Here is a 26,571-nt window from a genome sequence, read left to right on the forward strand (position 1 = left end):
ATTTCAGACACTGTAAGTAATCAGTTGCCCTTCTTTTTTAAAATCTACAACAATCCAGACATTTTGCTTCTTAATTTGACTTCCTTATAAATGTTCCTAAAACGTATTCAAGAAACTACATTAAATGTGTTGAATGTTTTGATTATAATAATACTGTGCTTCTATGGTTTTTTCATAGTTCTAACAACTTAACATTTTTTAATTGTTTACAAGGTCTCCTGAGCCATTGTTAATTCAAGGCTACAAACCACTGTGTGGTTAAATGACTACATCAGACCAGAGTAAAGGTTGAGCTGGCACGTTACTTTGCAGGTTTAAATTTCTTGGCTCTCCAAAGCTTGTGTGGGGGCTGCAGCTTGGCATAAAATTCTCAGCAGGATGCAGATAATTTCTCTGAAAAATGTTTTTACATGGCTAAGGTTTTTTGCTTTTTAAAAATGTTGGAGGAAGCATACATTAGAACTAGGTTCAAAATTTGTAAGGTTTTTTTTCATTTTAATGTGCCCATCCCTGTAGATAACCCAAGAAAAGCAAAATAATCCCAAACCTAAAGACCTTCAGTGAGTACAAAACCTCACTTCTACATCAGTTTAAATGTAAACTCGAACATGTGAATGAGCTGCTTCAAATCATAAAGGGACACTCGAGGACTACTTTGAAAATACAAACATTTGCTCAACTCTCTGTAGATATGATTATAGACTGCCCTTGGTCATTCTGGCTTCCACGCCTTCAGCTTCATTTCCATTCATCCATTCGAATGTTACGTTCTTTATCCCTCATAACCGCCTTGTGAGGTAAGTAGGAATATAAGCAGTTTTATCAAAAAATAAGTGCATAAATATTAGGGACCTTGGCCAACATAACCTGCCTTGTAATCAACGGAGCTGAGACTAGAATTCAGATCTCCCTCACCCATACCTGTTTTCAGAACCTATTGTTGCAGTCCTGGTCATACACCAGGACTGACTTTCTAAAACCAATGCCGAGGCTCTATCTCAGACCAATGAACTAAACCGGAACCTTTGAGAGAGAGGACCCAGACTCAGATATTTCCCGCCACCCCCATTCAAGAATCACGGCATACACACAGCAACACAGGAGAAGAGCAGAACGAAGGGTGCAGACATGGTCAGCAGGAAGTTCTTTACCTGCAACGCCAAGCTTTGATGCCATTTGCTCTTTCACCTAGAGGCACCCACTCCTCACTCCCAAATCGGCAAACACCAAGAAAAAGTTACTTCATTTTAATATTTGTCTAGATGACGTGTACTGGGAACGTAAACCATAACAGCCATCAAAATGCATGACTCTGGTTAAAACACCCTCTAGATGATTTACAGTTTTATAACTCTTCACTGCTATCTCCCATTCCTTTCTATGTTTGACCTTCACACAGGGATTTTTTCTTTCCCCGTAAACAATTAGTAAAGTTAAATTTTAAATGGTGATTGTTTTCTTTTATCACATTAAAGATATCGTTAAACTGTCTTCTACCTTCCATTGTGGCTATAAGAAGTCAGCTAATAGTCTAACGACTGCTGTTTTGTTTTCTCTGGCTGTTTTTAGATTTGTCTCATTGTTTTTGGTTTCCTGTAATTTTGCCATATGTCTAAAGTGGATTTCTTTATTTTTACCTGCTTAGAATTGACTGGACTTCCTGAATCCAAGGAATTACACTGATTAATTTTTGTATGCCGGATATAGTCAGTTCTTTCAAAGAAATTTATTATAAAATATAACAAATACAGAGACATGTTCACAAAACAAAAATGTATATCTCAATTAATAATCACAAAGCCACCCTGGCTGGTGTGGCTCAGTGGATTGAGCACTGGCCTGCAATTCAAAGGGTCCCTGATTCAATTCCCGGTCAGGGGCACATGCCTGGGTTGCAGGCCAGGTCCCTGGATGGAAGTGCATGAGAGGCAACCATACATTGGTGTTTCTCTCCCTCTTTTTCTTCCTCCCTTCCCCTTTCTCCAAAAATAAATAAATAAAATATTTTTTAAAAATCACAGCCGTGGTTTGGCGTGGTTCAGTGGATTGAGCACTGGGCTGCATAGCAAAGGATCACCAGTTTGATTCCTAGTCAGGGCACATGCCTGGGTTGCTGGCCAGGTGCCTAGCAGAGTGTGCGCAAGAGGCAACCACACATTGATGTTTCTCTCCCTTTCTTTCTCCCTCCCTTCCCCTCTCTCTAAAAATAAATAAATAAAATCTTTTAAAAGGAACCAAAGCCTTAAAAAAGATCACAAAGCCAACACCTGGGAAAGGGATGCAACACACGTACCGAGCTAAGCTGACCGGCACAGTCCATCCCCCAGAACTCAAGGATATGACGGCCCAAGTGAGGCTAACAGGTCTGATTCTGAGACTTGTGTTCACGACGTCAGACTTCCTCTTCTTCTGCTATGGACGTTGGTCTGGAGGTACTGGGAGATGCTGAGAAAGCCTGAGAACAATGCCAGCGACAGGAAGGCAAAGCAAAGCCCCAACAACATCGTCTGAGCTCTAAACACAGTAGTGTCCCAAGCTACCTTCACCCCTGGTCTTTTCTGTTATGTTACCCAATAAATTCTCTTTTACTTGAGCCAATTTGATTACATTTTCTGCCACTTTAATGCTACCAGGTTCTAACTGCTACAAATTCATCATGTGATTTCCCTTCCTGAAGAATTTCTTCTTCATTTGAATTCTATTATTTTTCCTTTGGACCAGCCTGTGAAACAGGTGGAGAATGTGAAATAATTTAGAGATTTTGAGGGAGTATAATCAACAATCAACTACACACTTTTAAATGTATAATATAAATCTGACTCCTCTAAAAAACTAATGTACACACATAAAGTTTACAACTATTCCAGAAGTGTACTTAACAGCAGGTGGCTAAAAAGGCATCAAAAATTTCTGAAATCCTCAATACCAAAGGAAAAAATTCTTCAAATCATAAACACCTCACAAAAGCTTAAATGTCTTTGTAAACCACATATTTTTAAAAAGAACAAACTCTAAGGCTGCAGCATTTCTTAAAATCATAGCCTAAAGTAGTAATAAACAATATTTAGCTTTGCATTCTGAACCCCTTACTACTTTGCCTCAATCTATCTCTGTAACTGTGTTTTCTGCTTTTTGCCAATGCAAAATCTCCTCCAAGAAAACTGGTGTGCTCAGTGCTTCCAATACGCCATCCTTGGTTTGTGAGGATCCTCTGTAGCTTCGTCTCCCTGCCCACAGTGCTGCCCTTCTGTCCACCTTCTAAATCCTACGTCTGCTTGAAGACCCAGCTAAAACCCTCCCGCCTCCATAAAACCTCAGACCACCACAGGCTTAAAAATCACTACTTTATAAGAACTACTGTTCTTATAATGTGGTATGGGACAGAGTCATTCATTTAAAAAACAAAAAAGTATACACTTACTATGTACCTGAACCTCAAATAATAATAAAATTACATTCTCATAACTTAAAAACCCAACCCTTTGAGGACAGTGGAGAGAACAGGAAGCAATAAAAGATGACAATGAGAGATGACCAACCAAAGACAATAAATAACCTTGAAAACTAAACATTAAATAACTCTTCTGGATAAGCAAATTCTTTTCTGGAAAATATCTTTTTTACATTCTTTTTTAGAGAGAGGGGAAGGGAGGGAGAAAGAGAGGAAGAGAAACACTGATGTGAAAAACATCAGTCAGTTGCCTCTCATACACACCCCAGGGACCCAACCCACAACCCAGGCATGTGTCCTGACCAGGAATCGAACTGACAACCTCTCCTTTCACTTTGCTGGATGACACCCAACCAACTGAGCCACATCTGTTAGGGCTGGATAAGCAAATTCTTGAGCTACAATATTTCATACTCAACTCAGTACCTCATTTTCCCCCAAAGCATTTTCACATATTCAATGGAGTAAATCAAAACTAGCAACATCTGCTAAATGTTATATTTGCCATTGGGTTTGAAAAAATAACTTGGGTTGCCTTTTTTTCACTCGTCTCATGAGACTGAACATTTTAAATGTACCTTGTTTGTACTTTCAGGATACTCTGTTTTTCTACAACTGTGCGTGAAAGCCTTGTTTATAACACATGCCTTCAAAATTGTGTGTATTGCATATGTGTATATATTAATACTCTGTTCCTTAATCCAAAATTGATTATAACAGCAACACCTTTGGAAAAACAGGTGAAACCATAAATCATCATTTTTAAACCAGGGCCCTTCCACAGCGTCCCCTAGGAAGGACATTTTACAAAGAACAACAGGAAGACCTGCTTCATGGAATGTTTCCATGGCTGATGCGTGAAAATGGATAATGGCAGAAGTACAAACAGAGTTTTTAATTCATCTGCATATAAACCAACTCTGCACTGAAATTTCTCATAATTTTCTCGGATTTACCTGGATCACACATTGATGCATCCTTTGAGTGCAAGATGCATTCAACTCAAGAGAGCCAGAGATGCCATTTACCCTTTTTTCTACCTTAGGAAAATATACTGAAACTTAAAAACTTAGGTTTTCATAAAAAAGGAGATATACTGTTTCCCAGCATTTATTAATTTTTATTAACTAATGTTACTGAATATATTTATTAACATTAAACACTTTTATTAATTATTAATAATTAACTTTCATTAAGTCTGTATTTCTGCCAACAAATGAGTGGTACTTCATGGTCCATTAAAGCTTTTTTTGTTCTTTTGCTTTGAAAGTAAAGGGTAAAAATTATATATTCAAAAATGTAGGACAACTGACTTGTGCTTCCAGGTAGGATGAGGTAGCTTTGGACAGAGCAGAACACTCAGTAAAAGCAATTCTTCAAAAAGCCAGACAACATACAGACATCTATCTGAAGGCATTCAATATCTGCTGAAGTAATGAGAACTGGAAAGAGCTGAGAATTCACAATTGTCGGGGGACATCAAGGAGAGGAGCCGATTCCTGCTTTAACGATGGGGGTGGGGGATGGGGGGTGGAGTTTGCAAATTCCAAGCATCGGAGGAAGGCTGAAAATCCAGGACTTGCATAATAACAAAGCTGCTGCTGGACTCGGAAAAATCATCAGAAGTTTTGGCAGTCTTGAAAGACCTCAAACATGCAGCCACTTCCCCTCAAGACATCTGATAAATTCTGGGGCAGCTCAAGGATTAAGAGATTACTATATTTTGCCACGTATAATGTGCTCCCATGTATAATGCACACCCACGTATTGGGCCCCAACTTTTAAGGGAAAAAATCTTCCTTTTAAATTTTTAATTCAATTATTTATCTATTTATTTATTTATATTTACAGACAAAACCAATTATCATGTTCCAGGGTATTATTTTATATACAGATATCATTATTGCTTTCTAGAGTTACACTTTTAACACATAAGTATAAATAAAAGAACTAAATACATTTCTATAGATATGGAATTAGTACTACCCATATATAATGTGCGTCCTTATTTTTCCCTCAAAAATTTGGAAAAAAGGTGTGTACTATACATGGCAAAATATGGTACTTCTGAAAAGCAGAATGGAGTTATCAGCAGTCTTGCAAGACAAAAATTAGAATTTGGGATCCATAAGGGCAAAGATCCACACTGTCTGGGTCATTTAACATTTGACAAATGACAGGACATTCTATTTCAAAATATTTTAAAGGCCAAGCCACTTAAAAGTGTCTAGGAACCCTGACTGCTCCAGACCTGGAGAGTGCCACCTCAGGAACACCAGTGAGCGCAGAGATGGACAGTCCCTTACCGAAGCCACAAACCAGCCAAACTCAGCAGAGTCCCCATGTGGACTAAGGCAACTAACTGGTCAACACTTATCTGCCTGTGAGAAGGGACAATGAGCCCTCTCTCCAGAAGAAGACAGCTTCATCTGGAGCCTCCACAGTTTCTAACTGAACTGTCCGACATCTGCCCAAATCTATTAGAAACACCAAATACAGTACCACATGGTTGATAACCAAAGTAAAAAGCTGGCAAAACAAAGAGACTCAATGATATTTCAGGATACTAGAATTGACTCATAAGAACTTAAAAATAAGTATGATTAGCATGTGCAAGAAAATGGTGAAAAATACAGGTGAAAAGATAAATTCACCAATGAATTTATGGAAAGTAATCAAATAGAACTGAAAAGTATGTTACCTAAAAGTAAGAACTCTTTAGATGGGTTTAACAGCAGGTTCGACAGAGCAGAAAACAATGTACTGGAGAATAAGTTAGGCACTGTCTACTTGTGCTAGCTATTTATTTATTGCCTCCTATCTCCCCAAAATCTACTCTTCCTTGTCCTATTTGTGAAACTGGGGCTGAATCTTTTATCCCCTTTTTCCTGTGCCAGCTGGTGTTTAGCCTGCCAACAGAAGAGACGAAGGGACAGCAGCAGGCTCAGCAGGGCTTCTCACCCCGGTCTGGCACACTCTTCACAGCTGTTCCCACAGTGCAGCTGCCAGAGGCCTGCAGCAGACCCACCGTGCTCACCCTTCAGCCCATTTAACCAGCACCCAGCCCATCTCTATTTGCCAGCCCCAGCCAACCAGAACCCAGCAGGCCATGGTGAGCGTCTCCATCATCCAGTGGGCTCTAGCCACACTCTCTCCAACTCAGAGGCCAGCATCGCAGCCTCAGAGACAGGGGAAGATGTGAGGGAAGGCTCTTCCAGGTTTGTCCCTTCTGGGAATTCTCCCCCAGCCCTGGAGGAGCTACTCTATGCAATTACCATTGCACTCTTTAGCATTCTCTTTTCACTCCTTTAAGTAGTTCATAATTCTCTCTATTCAATTTTCCTATTAAAATTACTGGTATGGCTTCTCCTAACTGAACTCCAACTGATAAACTGGTCAAGTTTCATTTTAATTGTTCCTTTGAGATGTTCTGTTTTCCTATAACTGCTTTTAAAGTTATGTTTGCAACACACACCTTCGAAATTTTATCTGTATGCATATGTATATACGGTAATAGTCCTCTCCTTAATTCTCTATACCACGTGACCCAGCAAGTCCACTCTCCAGTGTGTGCCCATCAGAAACGCACACACATTCACTGAGACATGTACAAGAATACTCACAGGAGCACTATTCACCACAGCAGAATCCCAAAATAATCCAAATGCCAATCAGTAAGAACGGATAAATAAACTGTGGTATACTCGGTTTATTTGTGGAATACTAAGCAATGAGCACACAACCAACTATATGGGTGAAGCTCACAAATAAATGCTGCGTGAAACAAATCAGACATACAAGTCCATACTTGATTCCATTTGTAGAAAGATCAGAAGGAAGCAACATTAGAAATGGTGATAAAAGTCAGCACAGTGTTTACTCTCTGACAAAATGGTCACAGTGACAGAAAGGGCACGAATAAGGCTTCCTGGTGCTGGAAATGTTCTGTTTCTTGATCTAGGTGCTGGTTACATGGCGTTACTTACTTTGAGAGATTGGCCATGCTATGCACTTATGATTTGTACACTCTTTTGTAAGTATATTGTTCTTCAATAAGTTACACCAAAATATAGAGTACTTACAAACAATCAAATAATAGGTTCCTAAGTCCCTGGCCCCTACTATGTGTGGGTCTGGTAAACTGCTCCTCCCACCTGTCCCCACAGCAGCCTGTGCGCATGCTTGTACCTCCAACCCTACGTGTGTCCACCATGGCTGCAAATCTACACACTCATCTGTCTTGAGCACTATGTCCAGTTTAAAGGCTAAAGACGAATTATTTGTAGATCTCAAATGAGGCATTAAGCAGGCATGTGAAAAATAACAGCCCATTCTGTTTTAAAAGATGGTGCAGGCCACGGCACACAGAAGCGTCTGGGAACAGGAGCGCCGCACACCTGGATGGCAGTTGTCAACAGTGGGCCATGCAGTCCCTATCAGCTCTGTGCATTCTTCACACGCACTTCATATGTACAGGGCATGAGCACTGCTTTGCAAGGACACATCCAAAAGATGTCTTTCTGGAGGTGGCACAGTGAAGAGCAGGGGAAGAGAAGTGACGAGGTGTTGGTACAATACTTCTTCCTATACTTACATTCCCCACGAGCAGGGCAGACTCAAGGAAAGAATCCCACCACCAGCGCCTAGTGCCAGCAGGGGCAGCGCGTGCCCACCCTGACAAGGACTGTCTCACACAGAGCTGCCCTCACCTTCAAACTAGGAAGTCAGATTTCAGTGGTTTCCAATCTTGCTGTGATTACAACATGTTCCTCGCGTTTAAATTTACGATCCACCCTTCCTCCTTTATGCAACTTTATTTTAAATTAAAGTGAATTATCATTATTATTTTCAGGGGAAATAATTTCACAATGCCCTTTGAGGTAGCCAAATATACCACAGGGTGTTGCAAAAGCAAGGCTGAAAATCACTGCTTCAGAGCTTCTGTTAACTGATTTTCACCCCTCAAACTTCTCTAAAACCGAATCCTTTTCTATTTTGAAATTTTCTCTCAAAACATATTTCCTAGTTTCAGAAACCAACAAGTCCCTTAAGGAACACAGAACCTTAGAAGCAGCCTGTTCACCTAACGAACACATATTTGCACACCTCGATGCACTCACTAGGCACTCTCCTGGGGACTGGGACACAGTGTGAACAAAACGAACCCCATCCTCTCGCGGAGCCTCCCTTCCAGAGAAGAACCCAGGGTGACCCTGTGCCCCAGGCTGCCTGCGACTCAGCTCTGAAGGTGCTGCATCTCAGCCCCAGGCAGCTGGTCACCCCAGCAAAGACGGATACCAAACAAATAAGGAACCAAAAACATATCCAATGTGAAAAGCGTAATGAAGAAAGTACAGCATGATAAAGATGCGAGAGAGTAATGGGAAGGGTGTTACTACAGCTTCACACAGGCCTCTCTGATATAATGATATTTGGCAACAAGAGGGAGCAAGCCCTTCAGAAAACTGAAGAAGAGAGTTCCACGCAGAGGTGAATGAAAAGGATGAACGGCAAATAAAAGGTCCTAAGGGGAGAGTGTGCTTAAATGTTTGAGGAGGAGCAAGGAGGCCTGAGTGGCTGGAGATCGGCAAGCAAGGAAAGGAATGAACGGAGACACAATTAGGGAAGTGACTGAGTGATAGCTATAGTTTAACAGCCACAGCATAGCCATCGCCTGGGGTTTGGTACAAGTTCCTGCTTTTTCCTGATCATTTTAACCCCACGCTTCCAACCTATAATAATTTTCTGTTTTCATTATAATGGAGCATGTCTTAGTTTATTGATTATCCTCTCTTCTCACCCTAGACAGTGTATATGAAAACACTATCTCATTACCCCACAGCATTCTAGTACATACTGCCTGTGTCTATTTGTTTTCATGCAGCTGTGTCCCCCTGAAATTTAGCCTCCTTGAGGTCACATTCCATAGGGTACACTGTTGGACACTTAGTGCACAATCTAGAAACACCCAGATAGGATTTCCCCCAATTTGTCTTTTGTTGACTTTTATGTGTTTTCACCAGTAACAGAGGGCACCAGTGTGTCAGCACCTTATTCATAATATGACACGTGATACAGAACAACAAACACATAGAACAGAATACAGTAAAAGTACAGCCACTGGCGAATTAACTTACACTGCAGGAACAGCTCTTTAATCAGCAAATGCTTATGACTTGAGGCTCAGAGCAAAAGTGCAAACAGCAAAAAGCTTGACAAATAACAACCACTCAAATCAAGAACAACTCTTCTAAATGTTCCTGGAAAATACTTATGGACCCAGTTTACCTGGATGATTATCATGTTATTGTGGTGTAAGTAACTTTCCATGACCACCCTCAAACCAAATTATCTACTCCCTCTGAGATGTAGTACTACACTTTATTTACAGAATCATCTCACATCATCTATTAATTAAGGCATATGCCTGTCTGCAGGGAATTCATCCAGAATAGAACTCAGCCGTTAGATATATTGACTAGGTACTAAATCATAACTTCAATTAATGTTGACTTAAATGGTTTGGTGAATGAATTATTAGTATATATAATGTAGAGAACTAAAGCAAATTTTTAACAAACCTACTAGAATTTGTGAGTATTGACCTTAAAAGCAGATCTCAGAAATACTATATAAGCTTCTTGCAATAGTGTTTCCCTCTCTATCTTAGAAAATGCTGTAAGTTCAATTTATGAAAACAAAGGAAAAACAAAGTCACTTTTTTATAATCATATTCCGATACCAAAGTCTGTCATCGTCCAGCTTCCACAACAAATTGATTTATCTTGAAATAGAGAAAGATAAAGAACATAAGTCTATAATAAGATTTTTAGCTCATTAGAAAGAAAAACTTTACAGCAAAAAAAAAACCCGTGAAGTTGCAGAATACATCAATATTCAAAAATCAATTCTATTTCTAGACAGCAAAAATGTGAAACTAAAACTGAAATTAACAATTCCATTTACAATAGCATCAAAAAATATTTAGGAATAAATTTAACAAAAGAAATGCAAAACTCTGAAAATTACAAAACATTATTGAAAGATATCAAAGGACTAAAAGAATGGAAAGACATTTCATGTTCCTGGATTGGAAGACTTAATATTGTTAAAATAGCAATAATCTCACCCTGGCTGGCATAGCTCAGTGGATTGAGCGCAGGCTGTGAACCAAAGCATTACAGGTTCGATTCCCAGTCAGTGCACATGCCTGGGTTGCAGGCCACAGCCCTCAGCAACTGCACATTGATGTTTCTCTCTCTCTTTCCCCTTCCCTTCCCTCTCTAAAAATAAATAAATAAAGTCTTTTTAAAAATCTTTTTAAAAATAGCAATAATCTCTAGTGTTGTCTAGAGATTCAATGCAATCCCTATCAAGATCCCAGTTGGATTCTTTGCAAAAATTGACAAACTGATTCTAAAATTAGTATGTAAATGTGAGGGACTCATAACAGTCAATGCTAGCAAAGCAATCTTGGAAAAGAAAAGCAAAGTTCAAAAACTCATACTTCCAATCTCAAAACTTATTACAAAGTCACAACAATCAAAACAAAGTGGTACTGGCAAAAGGTTAAAATATGGACCAGTGAAAAAGAATTGAGAATCCAGAAATAAACCTTCATATTTATAGTCAATTGAATTTCAACAAGAATGCAAAGATAATTCAATAAGGAAAAAATAGTCCTTCTAATCAATTGTGCTGGGAGATCTTGCTCTCCACTTGTAAAACATAAAGCAAGGCCCCTACTTGACAAAAATTAAAAGTATCAGAAACCTAAATGTAAGAGCAAAAATTATAAAACTCTTCAATGAAAACCTAACAGTAGGTATTTTTTATACCTTGTACTAAACAATGGTTTCTTAGATATGAAACCAGAAGCACAAGCAACAAAAGAAAAAAAAAGATAAATTACACTTCATAAAATGTGAAATTTTTCTCCCTCAAACAATACTATCTAGAAAATAAAAGACAATACACAAAATGGGAGAAAATTTTGGTCAGTCACGTATCTGACAAAAAGGACTTGTATCCAGAACATAAAACGAAGGACCCTTACAACTCGACAATAAAAAGGCAAATAATCCAGTTTTAAAACTAGCAAAGGATTTAAATTGACATTTCTCCAGAGAAGATATACAAATGGCCAAGAACACATAAAAAAATACAAAACATCATTATGATGCACAGCCATCAGGGAAATACAAACCAAACCACAATGAGATAACATTTCATACCCGCTAGGATGGCTACAATCATAGACAGACAATAACAAGTGTTGATGAGGACGTAGAGAACTTGGAATACTTCTGCACTGCTGCTGGGTATGTAAAATGGTACAGGCACTTTAGAAAACAGTCTGGGAGTTCCTCAAAAATTAAACACAGAGTTACTATTTGACCCTGCAATTCCACTCCTAGGGATATAACCAAAGGAAATAAAAATATATCCACATAACAGCAATATTTATAATAGCCAAAATGTGGAAACAACCCAAATATCCATCAACTGACAATGGATAAATAATAGGCAGTATATGAATACAATGGGATATTATTTGGCAATAAAAAATAGTGATATATGCTACATTAAAAAAGAGTATAGTAAGTTAAAGTCTATCACAAAATCCACATGTCATATGATTTTATTTGTAAGAAATGTCTGGAATAGGCAAATCCATATAGACCGAATATAGATTAATTACTGTCTAGAGTGGACAGTGAGAAGTTTCTGCTAATGGGTTTGCAGTTTCTTTTAGGGGTGATGACAAAATTCTAAATTTAACTGATGATGGTTGCACAACTCAATGAATAACTAAAAATCATTCAATTATACACTTTAAATGAGTAAATTGCATGGCAAATAAATTATGTCTCAGTAATGCTGTTGTTAAAAAAAATTTAGAACTGTCCCCAAAATGGAAAATGATACATCACTGGAAATAATGTTAAGCAAAGGCAAATGGCCTTCTGTTGGAAAAATTACTGTAAAAGATGGATTTCATTATAATAGCCCAATAGCAGTTCAAACTAATATATAAAAATCACCCAGGGAATTTAATGACACTAGCTCCCTAAAGTATCTAATTCAGCCCTCGCCGGGGTGGCTCAGTTGGTTGGAGCGTCATCCCATAACTGAAGGGTTGTGGGTTCGATTCCCAGTCAGGGCACATGACTAGGTTGCAGGTTCAATCCCAGGTCCAGGTGCATACAAGAGATAACCGATCAACGCCTGTCTCTCACATCAATGTTTCTCTCTCTCCCTTCCTCTCCCTGAAAAAAATGTCCTCAGATAAGGATATTTTTTAAAATCTAATTCAGTATGTCCACTGGGGCCCAGGAATCTGTATTTTTAACTGGCTCTCTATATTATTCTAATGCACACCAGAAGTGGGACTCACTAGACCACTAGGATCCTAACTCACAGATTTATGACAGCAGTCCCCAACCATTTTGACACCAGCACCCAGTTTTATGGAAGACAATTTTTCCACAGGCCAAGAGGGTGCAGTGGGGGGATGGTTTCAGGATGATTCAAGTGCATTACACTCAAGCTCACCTCCTTGCTATGCAGCCTGGCTCCTAACAGGCCCGAACCAGTACTGGCCCGTGGCCCAGAGGTTGGGGACCCCCGATTCATGATTTTCTGGTATCTATGAGAGACCTAGCTCTAGACCTGGTATCTATCGAGAATTTTCCATTCACCTAAGAATCTCAAAGTCCTTAATGGCACCCACCTCTCTGAATTATAAAGGTTTGAGTTTAGAAAGAGGTAGTTTCATCTGATGGATTAGAGCACCTTACATATTTGTATTAACATTATGTATGTAATGTTAAGCTACTAATGTTAAGCTACAAATTTAAGCTACTTCAAATCTTTTTTTGAAAAGGAACAAGTTTAAATAAATTGAATAAGTAAAAGATCACATATATTCTCTAAAGCTTTATTTCTCAAACTGGGACACACTGAAGATTCCATTTTTTTCTCAAATGTACATAATTTAAGATATTTTTATATTAAAAATACAGGTATACTATAAAATCAAATGCAAAACTTTTATAAATTCTGAAGATAGAACTCAGAAACTTCAAGGAAATTCCATATTTGCCACAGGAACTTCTTGGACTACACTCCCAGATTCTACGGGTACGTACTGATTCTCTTCTGCAATTAATACTTCAGTGGGAAAATCCAAGATGTCTGGGCATTGTTTCTATTCCATGGGTGATGAAGTCTGCAATCTCCACGCATTCAAAACCATATACAGTGCAGACTAACTGGGTTGCTAGTGACTCCTCTGTGCACTTCCAGAAGGGAGAAGAGAAGCCTGACCCGAATCTGAGAACTAAAGCATGACCGGTGAACAACTGAGCAAAAGTCCTTCACAAGCATCGGTGTTCATGGACATGTGTGCTGAGGACCAGGCCTTGTGTTGTAGTTTATCCTGTCCCAGAGTTTTAGCCAGATGACAGTGAACGTCAAGGGCACCCTCCAAGGCTGTGTGGACCTCACCCAGCCGGTGGAAGGTGGACCCTTGTACCCCGACTGTTTATCTAGGCTTGCCTAGCCCACAGGTCCATGAAGAAGCACTCGGTTGTCCGCCCGAGGCCTTAGGTCTACTGCAGCTGAAGAGAAGGTGTTCTGTTGGATATGTAATCTTGCTTTTAGATATAGCGCTTTAGATTTTTTTTTAGCTGTTCTTTTTTGTATAATTTCTCAAAACATTTGTGGTAACTTCTCTCAGGGACAAAATATCAGATGAGTGAATTTATAATATCAACTCTAACACAACCATATAAATCATTATCCTCAATACTAACGTAGAAAAGTGGAATAAAATAAATCTTAATGTCTTTCTAGCTTTTAAATTCTACATTCTTACAATACTTGTCAATATTGAAGATATGCTTCACAAATTTTAAAGCCAATTCCAAAAAACTAAGCTGCAAACATGTATTTCTCATCCTTTACATGCTAGTGTTCCTTCTTGTATCATCCCAGCTCAAGGCCCTTTTGGTCCGCTCCTGGATTTTCGCAACTCTTCTCAGTTCTGGTGCTCAGTGTCGCCCTAATCCACGACACTGGCTGCACTGCTGTCAGATGGCTGTCCAGTCGTCTCCTCCCATGGCTCTCAACCCAGCACTTAAGGCACTGACCTTTCCAACCCTTTCTAGTGCTTCATTATACTAACTTACATTTCAGCACACCTGTCTGTACCTTTTTCTATAATCTATCACACACAATTTCTTCAAATGTATGTCCTTCCCCCTACTTGAAATACTCTCTGTTGTATTCCCTACTTTTCTTCTTTTCTTCAAGAATGAGTACAGGTCTCAACTCCACCGCAGGGCTTTTCTGACTACCTTCTTTAAATTCCCAAAGCACCTGGCGTGAAATACATCTCTGGCATTTAACATGTGCTACCCTCCACTGGGCAGATTTAATACACAAGAGGTCTGTAGGGAAACTTTTGCCCCATTTTCTCCAGGGAAGCCCTTGAGCTTCAATACGAGGTGAATGTCTAACAGCATCTAAAGGGGCCATACTAAAACTACAATTTTATTTAAAAATCAGCCAAAAGTTGTGTAATTATTACAAATATAGCAACAAAGCCATCCCACTCCTGCCAACCATATTTTTACAGCTATGTTACAGAACATAAGAGAAGTCTTTAGATGGAGCCTGGCCAGGTTCCTTGGTTGGCCAAGGCTGCAGGTGAGAGCTCCCATCAGGGCACATGCAAGAAGCAACTAATGAACGCATGAATACGTGGAACAACAAATCTCTCTCTCTCCTCTCAAATCAATAAACTTTAAAAAATTTTAAATAAATTCATTAGGTTTAAAATGTCCTGGTTAATACTCCCCTTTTTAAAAAGGGAGTGGGGCAAGATTTCAAAGTTAAGTCATAGAAACTTTAAATTACAAAACTTAAAGGAAACAAAAAATATCCAGAAAAAAAACACAAAGAACATAGTTTTGAACAACAATAAAACTTCTTACAGTATAGGCATCATAGCAAAATTGAGCTGGGAAGGAAAGAGATGTTTTTTGTCTGGTCAGACTTTGAAACAAAATGGCATGTTTTTCTCCACCAGTCATGCAAAACACACAATTTTTATACAAACCACATGTGCCCTGACAAGTACCACCACCCCTTCCTCTGCCTTAATTCCAGACACATTGTACTTCAACTGCAAATTTTCGGGTCTGGCTTGATAAAACGCACTTAATCTGGTCTTTACCCTTCTGATAATCACGCTGAGGTAATGCGGACACAACTCCAAATTTGCTACTTTCACTTCTGGTACCAAAAAAGGCCCCTCGAAGGGCCCAAAACCGCTCCCCTAACAAGCCTGTGATGAAGTGTTAGTAAACATTGGGAAATTGATTGCAGGCATGAAATATTAAGTTAAAACAAAGAAAATGTTTTCAACATGTCTTCTTAAGCTGAAGTAAAAATATTTTAACCAATATGCTAGAGACTTTCATTATTTCAAATGGTCTGAAAGTAAAACTGCAATTAAAAAAAAAACCTCTTATTTAAACTATTTCAGCACATGAAGAGTTGTACTTATTTTACAGAACAGAGAAAAAAGGAATGGAAAAAAGTCCACATGTTTGGCAAATTCATCTATTAAGCAATTGTCAAAAGCTAACTTTACTTTCTTTCAACAAAGACCATCCAAATGAGCCAGCAGTTACTCACGTGCAGAGCGGAGGGGTCTGGCAGGAATTCAGCATCTTCTCCAAAGATAAAATCAGGGGGCAGCTCTGGGTATTGGGCATTGAAGATGATATCCCCTGAAATAAAAGAAAATGTCAGGCCCTTCTTATTTCCTCGTTAGTGCATGAATGTTCTGAGGGATGCATCAATAAACTTCTGAAAGAAGTTTATATTATTTTAATTAAAAAAAATTTTGAAAAACACTTTCTGAATGATTAATTCACCAAACAAAAGAACTGATATTCTCTTTTAAATTAACATCCACGACATGCAATCAAAAAATTTTAATCTCCTAACACAGTCTAAATATAAATACCCAAGCAGAAAAGTATAAGCAGCCACAAATAAAACACATGGAGATATTTGTTATAGGAAACATCACTGTCCAATCTCTGCCTGCTAATTAACAGGCCTTTATTGAGAACTGATTCTCTAAAGATGCAGTCCTTTACTTGAAGAAATTAAACATACAAGCCTTTGGTATAATGGAAAGAACATCTGGCTTGGAGTCAAAAAAAAAAAAAAAAAGCCTAGTTTATGTCCACAAGGTCTCCTAATCATTTATTACTCAGGTCATCTTAAGTTCTAACTTCTTTAGAATCCAGTTTCCTAGCCCTGGCTGGCGTAGCTCAGTGGATTGAGCGCGGGCTGCAAACCAAAGCATCACAGGTTCGATTCCCAGTCAGGGAAAATGTCTGGGTTGAAGGCCACGGCCCCCAGCAACCACACATTGATGTTTCTCTCTCTCTCTCTTTCTCCCTCCCTTCCCTCTCTATAAATAAATAAATAAATAAATAAATAAATCTAAAAAAAAATCCAGTTTCTTCATCAGTAAAAGGGGGATAAAATTTCACTAACATCACAGATTGGTTGGGAGGATAACAGAAACCACTATGTCTTAGCATGGTATCTGGTACACAGCAATAAGTGATACAGGAATACTACTGTTGTTATTACTACTATTATTTTAATACATAAGACAAATTACCAAATCTCTTTGGCAAATTTGTGTTGTAAATTCTTTTCCCTCTCTGTTTCTCTCCTGTCTCCTTCTTGAGCTCCTTTTTTTTGCCCCTCCACTGACCTGAAGGATCAATTCCCATAATTCTGTTAATATAAATGAACAAATTAGTATACCAGTAATCTAACACACATATATTGGGTTCTAGTATATAAGGGTACATACACTTTGTGTATGTGCAGACCACAATACCCATGCACACACATACACCACTCTAATCATTTTTATTGCGCAAACAATAACACCTTCATGGTGATATCCACATTTAAACATTGAGACTTCAGTTCTCATCTGAGCCTTTCTGTCTCTATGTACTATGTACGTCTTTCAATGTCAAACTCAACAAATCTAAAAACATGCTCCTCACTGTCCCTTTTCTCACTCCTCTCTTCACCTAGATGACTTCCCTGTTTCTAGGGATGGCACTGCTATTCCTTAATCACCATGCTGAAAATTTAATGTCACCTTCAACCTTACCCATACCCTTCATACTCACAGAAACAAATGTTTCTCATACGGGCATTTCCTACTGCGAACAGCTCTATCCAGGCCCAGATGACCTGGTCCACACATTCATGCATCCAGTGCACAAACATGTGAATTCTGCTCCAGGCATTACGCTAGGCACTGAAGATCAAACCAAAAACTATGCTGTTGAAGAGCTGGCAAGACCAAAGGAATTCAACGATTGCCACGTCCTCCTAAATCATCTCCTGTTGCCAGTTTCCCTCCAGCCCACAACACACCAACAACAAAGTACATCTTTTTGAAGGGCTACTTTGCCCCAAAACTCCCTGGCTCAAAAAACTTAACTGGTTGTCTAATATCAAACAGAGTAAGGGCCAACTTTTCCAACTGTCATTTAAGGCCTCCAAAATATGATGTTCCTACTTATTTATCCATCCTTCTATCTACAAGCCAGTACCAATCTTCTATTCCAGTCAGTATGATCCACTTGCTGACCTCCAAATACTATGACACGTAGTTAAGATGCTCTTTCCTCTTGCTCAGTTCTTACCCACACTTTACAAGCTGACTTAATTACCTTTTCTTATATGATGACTCCCTAATAAACCCAGAACAAACTGATCACTGTTACTTCTGAAATTCAACAATACTAACTGGTTATGCCATTCACTTGGGTACTAAAATGTAGTCATATTATTTTATTGTTTCGTTAATTTTTAAAATTCATAATAAACACATGCTACAACGTGAGGCACTGTGATACACACTGTATCAGTTCTAAGGTGGTTATCGTCAAGAAGCTTACATTTAGTGAGGGAGACAAGACGTACACACAAAATCGCAAATACACAGAAGCCCAAGCTAAGTACATGTACTTGAACCTCCTATATATCTTGTAAGCATTCACAAAGTAAACATGCCCTTACACTTATTTCATGTCTTCAACAAGGCAAAATGCCACACATGTAGAATAGATGTGAGAAATGCTCAATATATGAAATAAATTCCATTCTGCACATTGAATACCTAAGCACTGATAACATCTACAGTAACGAATAAAGTGTGGAAGAGTTATTATTTCTGCCACGTTCTATAGAGAATAAGTTGGAGTACAAATATATCCTTCAGATGCTGGATGGAGAATTAAATTATCAAAAGTTAGTACAATCACACCCTTCACCCTATCCACTCTCACCTCTGGTTTTCAACTAAATCTATTACAAATTATACAATTTCTCCAAACCTGCCAACTATAAAGCATTGACCTAAGCCAAGCCAAAGAAGAACTACTGAAGACAATATGAATGCCCTGATTACTCATTCCTATTCAACTCTCCCAGCACGCACAGTTCCTCAGGACAACATGGACATTACAGATAATGCTTTTAGAAGTCCTACACATGGCTTACTTTAGTCACTTTTAGAAAAAAATTCATAAATTTAATAAAGCAAAGGCATTAAAGTTTTGGAAAAAGCCAAGCTAGAATCTATGGTGCCTTGACGCTCAAAAAATAAATAGCATGCTGAATTCCAATAGAAGGAATTTTATTATTTTTGTTTCTACTGAGGACACAAAGCTGGATTTTCAAGTTCTCAAAGGAACATTGTCAGTAATACATATTTCCAAACCATTAAACATTAAAAAGCTGAGCCAAAGATATTCACTCTTGCCAATTCTATTCAACATTATACTGGAATTTCTAGCCAGGGCACTTAAGCAAGGAAAAGAAATGAATGGTATCTATTGCATTGGCCAAAAAGTTCATTTGGTTTTGTTCTGTAAAATGGCTCTAGTAGCACTTAGTTGTCTTTAACTTCATTCAAAACAACTTTGTTAGATTATACTGTGAAAGCTGTCACATCAGCATGCATTGAAAAAAAGTATCAAAATGGGTGAATTTTTGTGTAGCTATTTTAATATTGAAAATGGAAAAATGTGCAACATTTTGGCATATTATGTTTTATTGTTTCAAAAAAGGTAAAAACACAACTGAAACACAAAAAAAGATCTGTGTAGTGTATGGAAAAGGGGCTGTGACTGATTGAACAAGTCAAAAGTGGTTTGCAAAGTTTTGTGCTGGAGATTTCTCGCTGGACAATGCTCCACGTTCGGGTAGACCAGTTGAAGTTGATAGCAATCAAGTTGAAACATTAACTGAGAACAATCAATGTTATACCACACAGGAGATAGCCAACATACTCAAAATATCCAAATCAAATGAAATTATTGGTGAAAATGAAAAATGTGTTTTCTATTTTTCAGAAAAGAAACATACAGACTTTTTGGCCAAGCCCATGGATTGGATTTAAAAAAAAAACACTGAGAACCATTAAGATTAGCAAGGTTACAAGATCTTAATGTACAAAATCAATTGCATCGCTATACATTACCAATGAACAATAATTTCATTTACAACAGCATCAATCAAAATACTAAAAATAAACTTAACAAAAGGAATGTAGATATGTTTACTTAAAAACTACAGAACATTGCTGAAAAACATTAAAGAAGACCTAAAAAAATGGGAAGACATCTCATATCCATGGATGAGCAGATTTAATATTTTTAGGATGTCGATGATACTTAATCGACAGATTTCAACAATCCCCATCAAAATCCCTGCTTGATTTTTATTTTTTCCATAAATTGACCAGCCAATTGTAAAAGTCACATGGAAACGCAAAGAATCCAGAATGGCCAAAAAGCAATCTTGAAAAAGCAAAATTGGAGAACTCACAATTTCCAATTCAAAGCCACAAGTAATCAAGACAGTGTGGTGCTGGCATACGGAGAGACATTCTGATCAATGGAATGTAATTCAAAGTCTAAGAATAAACTTTCACATTTACAGTCAATTGATTCTGACAAGGGTACCAAAATGATCCGTAATGGGGCAAAAAGAGAGAGCAGGGAGAATAATAGAGTGCTGACGAGGTTGTGGAGAGGCTGGAACCCCTATGAACCATTCGTTGGTGGGAATGTAAAACGGTGCACCAGGTAAAATGGAAAACAATGAGGTAGCGCCTCAAAACTTTTTAAATAGTATTACCATATAATTCAGCAATTCCACTCTCAGTACATACTCAAAAGAAGTGAAATCAGTGTTTTGAAGACATATGTATACCCATGTCCACAGCAGCATTATTCACAATAGTCTGATAAAAGCAACCCAAGTGTCCATCAACAGTTAAACAGATAAGTATGTACATTCTGGCATACCCTATAACATGAATAAACCTTGAGAATGTTACAGTAAGCAAAATAAGCTGGTTACAAAAAGGCAAATATTGTGTGGTTCCACTTATATGAGATATCTAGAGTAGCCAAATTCATAGAGACAGAAAAAAATGGTGGGTGGCTGGTAAGGGTTGGGGGGGAGGGAAGATGGGGGGTTGTTTAATGGGTATGAAATTTTAGTCTTGCGAGATAAAAAACAGAGTTAGGGAGACTGGTTGCAGAACAATGGAAATGCACTTAACACCACTGAAATATGCACTTGAAAGGTATTAAAATGTTAAATTTTATGTATATTTTATCACAATTAGAATTTTTTTAAAGATTTTATTTATCTTTTTAGAGAGGGAAGGGAGGGAGAAAGAGAGAGAGAGAGAGAAACATCAGTGTGCGGTTGCTGGGGGCCATGGCCTGCAACCCAGGCATGTGCCCCGACTGGGAACCGAACCTCTGACACTTTGGTTTGCAGCCCGCGCTCAATCCACTGAGCTATGCCAGCCAAGGCACAATTAGAATTTTTTTAAATAAGAGTCTGCTATGGACTATTGACTATTTGTGTCCTTTTAAAATTCATATGTGGAAACCTAATCACCAATGTAATAGTATTTGGAGGTGGGGCCTTTTCAAGGTGACTATGTCACAAGGGCAGAGCCCTCGTGAATGGGATTAGCGCCCTTAAAGAAAAACCCAGGAGAGATCCTTTGCCGCCTCTGCCATGTAGGGTCACAAAAAAAAAAAAACAGACTGAACTGGGAAGCAGACCCTCACCAGAAACGGAATCTGCCAGCATCCTGACTTCCAAGTTCCCAGACTTCAGAGTTCCCAGCCTCCAGAACTACGAAAAGCAAATGTTTGTTGTTTAGACCATTCAAGGTATAATAGTTTGTTACAGCAGCCCAGACAGACTAGGACAGAGTCTTCTCAACAAATGGTGCTAAAACAATTGGATATCTTCATGCTAAAGAATAAAGCTGAGTGCCTAACTTACAGCATATATCAAAATTAATTCAAAATGAATCAAAGATCTAAGCATAAGAGCAAAAACTATATAGAACTCTTTGAGGAAAACATAAGAGTAGATCTTTATAACAAGGTGGTGTTTTCTTACATATGAAGCCAAAAGCAGAAGCATTAACAACAAAAAGACAAGTAAACTGGATGACATAAAAATTTTAAATTTTTGTCCTTCGATGACACTGTCTAAGAAGTAAAGATAACTCACAGAATGGGAGAAAATATGGGACTTGCAAATCACATATCTGATAAAGATCTTGTACCCAGAATATATATAACGCACAATTATACCTCAACAATAAAAAGACAACCCAACTTAAAAATGGATGAAGGATTTGGATATTTCCTCAAAGTAGATACACAAACACCTAACAAGCACATAAACAGATGCTCAACATCATTAATCATTAAGGAAATCAAAATCAAAGTCACAATGAGGCACACCACTTCACGCCCACCAGGATGGCTGCAATCCAAGTGACACACAGTAAGAGGTCTCGGTAAGGACGCAGAGAGACTGAAACCCACACACGCTGCGGCTGGGCCTGGAACGGCGCCACCACCTTGGGAAACTCCGGCAGTTCCTCAAAATGTTAAACACGGAGTAACCTTATGACCCAAGAATTCCACTCCTAGGTATATACTCAAGAAAAATGAAAACATGCTCACACAAAAACTAGCAGCATTATTTACAATAGACAGAAAGTAGAAACAGCCTAATGTCCATCAACTCAAGAACAGACAAATAAAATGTGAGAAATATATAAATAATGGAGTATCATTCGGCTATTTTTTAAAAAGGTAGTTACGTGTTGCAATGTTTAAGCTAAGTGAGAACAGCCAGACACAAAAGGCCATCTACGAGTACCGTATGGTTACTGTATAATTTCATTTACATGAAATGTCCAGAATATGTAAATCCAAGAGACAGAAAGTAGATTAATGGTTGCCAGGAGCTGGAAAAGGGGAAAATGGGGAGTGACCACTAACGAGTACAAGGCTTATTTTTGTGGTGATGAAAATGCTCTGGAACAGTGATGGCGGTTGCACAACTCTGCAAATGCATTAAAACCACTGAACTGAACACTTCAAAGCGTGGTATGTAAATTATATCTCAATAAAGCTGTTATTGTTTTAATGTGATGCAAAAATTTGTCCCACTTTAATCTTAAACAAATAAATTAGAAAGTATTTACTCAACGGTTATGAGTAAATTTATTTTTATAAATAAAATCATCTTGAAAATGCACTTAGGGAGTTCTCTACTTAAAAAAAAACTCTGCAATGAGCTCTTTTTAAAAACAAAGAATGTTTTTATAAAATGAATACTTATAAAAACCTTTCATTTTCAAGAAGTTCCCATATGGATCCTTTTAAAGGAGAATACTAGGGAAGTTCATTTTTTTAAATTTTAGTTGATATTTTTTAATGTTAAAGCAGCCAAAAGTATTTGAATATACAATAATTTTTTAAATAAAAATGTATACCTAATTATCCAAATCATCACACCCTCAACTAAGAGGATCTTTTTAGAAAGAGAGAGAGAAGTTACATGAGGTAAAAAACATCACACGAGTATTTTTCAAAACAAAGAAGTACATTTAAATACCTTTCAGAATCTCACACTTTCACATTTCAGAATTCTCAAACCCTTCCCTTCAGCCTCAAAGATCTCCTGAAACACTGTGCTCACTACTCTGTAGCCTCTTTGGGATAAAATGTGGCGTTGTTTTCTTGCTATGGAGAACAGTCAGTAAATCAGCCAAGAGCGTTTATTAAAAACCCACCATGCACAGACGCTCATAGTGGACACCTGGGGCATTCTGTGGGAAGTAGAAAACATAGTACCTGACCTCACGGTGGAGAAAAGACCAACACAAATCATTCAGAAGAGCAAAATAGCCTTGCATTTCCTTCATTTCACCCTGGAGAAGATGAAACAAACACAGAGTACAGACTCCTTGGATACTGCTTATTTCAACTTTTCATAAAAAAGAAGAGTGAGCAAGAGAACAAAAAAATAAAAATAGGATCAGAGGTGACATAAGGTGAGCTTAAAAAAAAGTAAAGAAACGAAACACCTAGAATGGCTACTAGCAGTTGTGACTACCTAAAAAACAAAACGGTAGTTGTAAGTTTTACTTTTCATCACTCCCTGAAAATTTACGGACTACAATATTGGGACCATTGGAGCAGGAATTCCTCTATTAGAAAATACACATTTACAATGCGTCATAATATGACACATAGATGAAATCGCAGAATTCCCAGGCACAGCATAGCCTGTATGCGCACACCTGCACCTCGGGAGCCAACGATCCGTACAGGACACGCCCCGTCTCAGGCAGGCCCAGTCACCGGATCTGCAGAGTGAACCGCCCGTCCTGCTGCCCGCTACAGAAGGAACACAGCTGGGCCAAAAGGACTCCTCAGTCTTACCACTGAAACTGCATCATGCTGTGTTGTGTGTCTGAAAGTTTAAATAACTGCTAGGAAAATGCGGTTTCAAAGAAACAACTCAAATGGCTTTGCCAATGATGAAAGAATTATTCCTGTCAGTTGCTACATAAAATGAATGATTATTTGCTGAAACTTCCAGTATGGGAAGTAAAGGTCAGGCGAGAATCTTGTGGAAATGCCAGGCTGAAGGAGATTCTCAATGGGCAAGTAGATTCAATCAATGATTTGACAAAAGACTTTGCTGAAGTGACTCATTTCCAAGAGTTAGTTCTAACCCTTGAGTGTTTCCTTACACTGAAATTTAATTTCTCTCTTAAAATTTCACCCACTGGTTCTTAAGAATTTATGGAACAATTCTAGTTTCCCTTTAATAGCATTGCCCTTCTACTCCCTTTACAGGCAGTTCTTGTGACCTCTCTTCAACCCCACCGTGAGTCACCTCCTGACCAGACTAAATACCCCAGTTTCTTTCACTGTCCCTCTTGTGACTTAGTCTCAGTTTCCTTTATCATTCATGCCTCTCTTCCCTGCAGGTGTACCAGTTTGTCTATAATCCTCTTAGAAGTAACCTGTAAGAGTCCAGGTGTGCTCTAAAGAGCACACAATCAAGTTCAAAATTCCATGCCTTCATTTTAGATACTAAACTTCTATTAATAAATACCATTGCAAATTGAAATAGCTTGCTTTTTTTCACAGGTACATCAATGTTGACTTGTAGTATGCTTCCTATAAACTAAAAGCCCCAAGATTTATTTATATATATATATATTATGCCTATATCATATATATATATAATATATACACACACACTATTGTTAAGCCACACAGTCTTCATTCTTAATTTGGACAGCTAAATTTCAGAATCTATTTCAGGATTTTAAATTTATCCCTATTGTATTTTGATCTTGTTAGATTCACCTCTCTATTTACAGCCCATCATAGCATTCTTAGGTGCTATTCCAATTCTCAGTTGACACTCCCAGTTCAAGTTATATACAGTAAAGTTCACCTTTTTTGAGTACAGTTATGAGTTTTGTCACATGAATAGATTCACATGCATAGATTTGTGTGAGCACCACCAAAGGTAGGGTACAGAACTATTCTATCACCCTCCCAAATTTTACCTTGCTATCCCTTTGTAGTTAAACATTCCCACCATCCCTGGCAACCTCTGATTGGCTCTGTCCCTTCAGTTTCACATTTTCCCCAATGTCACAAAAAGGGAATCATATAGTATATATAATCTCTTGGAACTGGCTTCTTTCACTCAGCATAAGGTATTTGAGAATCAACCCAATGTATCACCACATTTCAGTGCATGTATCAATAGTCTGTTCCTTTTTATAGCTGACTAGTATTCCATTGTATGAATGTAGCACAATTTGTTTACCCATGCACCCAATGAAGCTAGTTCTGGTTTTTTATTATGAATAATGCTGCTACAAACATCCACATACATGCTTTTCTGTAAACATAAAATTTCCATTTCTAGAAAAATGGTTATCATTGCTAGATAAATACCTAAGAGTGGAATCACTAGGTTAAATGAAGTATATCTATCACCTTAAAACAAACTGCCAAACTGCTTTCCAGAATAGCTGGTCCATTTAACAAGCCATCCAAGCCATGCATGAGAGTTCCAATTGCCACACATTCCCACCACCACTTGATATGGTCCATCTGTGGTCGTCATTGTCCTTACTGCTTTAGTCTTTCTAATAGCTGTGTCATGACATCTCATTGTGGCTTTAATTTCCATTTCCCTAACGACCAGTGAAATTGAGCATCTTTCCACATGTTTATTTGCTATCTGTATATTTTCTCTGGTGGAATGTCCGTTCAAATCTATTGCCCATTGGTTTTCATTCAGTTGTTTCTTTTCTTATTGTTGACTTTTGAGAGCTCTTTATATGTTCTGGAAATGTGTCTTCTTTGCAAGTATTTCTTCCACTATGTATTATCTTTCCACTTTCTTAACAGTATCTTCAGCAGAGCAAAAGTTTTTCAATTGGAGAAACCCAATTTATTATATTTTTTCTTTGATGAATTGTTTCTGATGTTGTATCTGAGAATTCACAGCCCAACTGAAGTTACAAAGACTCCCTCCTATGTTGTCTTCTCAGAGTTTTATAGTTCGAAATTTTATATTTGGGTTATTTTTTGTACATGGTTTAAGACAAAGGTCAAGATCTTTTTTTT

General features: G+C 38.1%; 1 protein-coding gene across 2 annotated transcripts in view; it reads right to left on the reverse strand.

Moving 5' to 3' along the window:
* BABAM2 (BRISC and BRCA1 A complex member 2) overlaps positions 1-26,571 on the reverse strand; it is a 338,154-nt gene that overhangs the window by 251,577 nt on the left and 60,006 nt on the right. For both annotated transcript variants that reach the window (XM_045844469.1, XM_045844467.1), the window contains exon 4: positions 16,157-16,251. In XM_045844469.1, the coding sequence (XP_045700425.1) occupies positions 16,157-16,251 (95 nt within the window). The remainder of the gene's footprint in view (positions 1-16,156; positions 16,252-26,571) is intronic.

This window comes from Phyllostomus hastatus, unplaced genomic scaffold (genome assembly GCF_019186645.2).
Source record: "Phyllostomus hastatus isolate PE091 unplaced genomic scaffold, TTU_PhHast_1.1 phas_contig_402, whole genome shotgun sequence".
NCBI classification, from domain to species: Eukaryota; Metazoa; Chordata; class Mammalia; order Chiroptera; family Phyllostomidae; genus Phyllostomus; species Phyllostomus hastatus.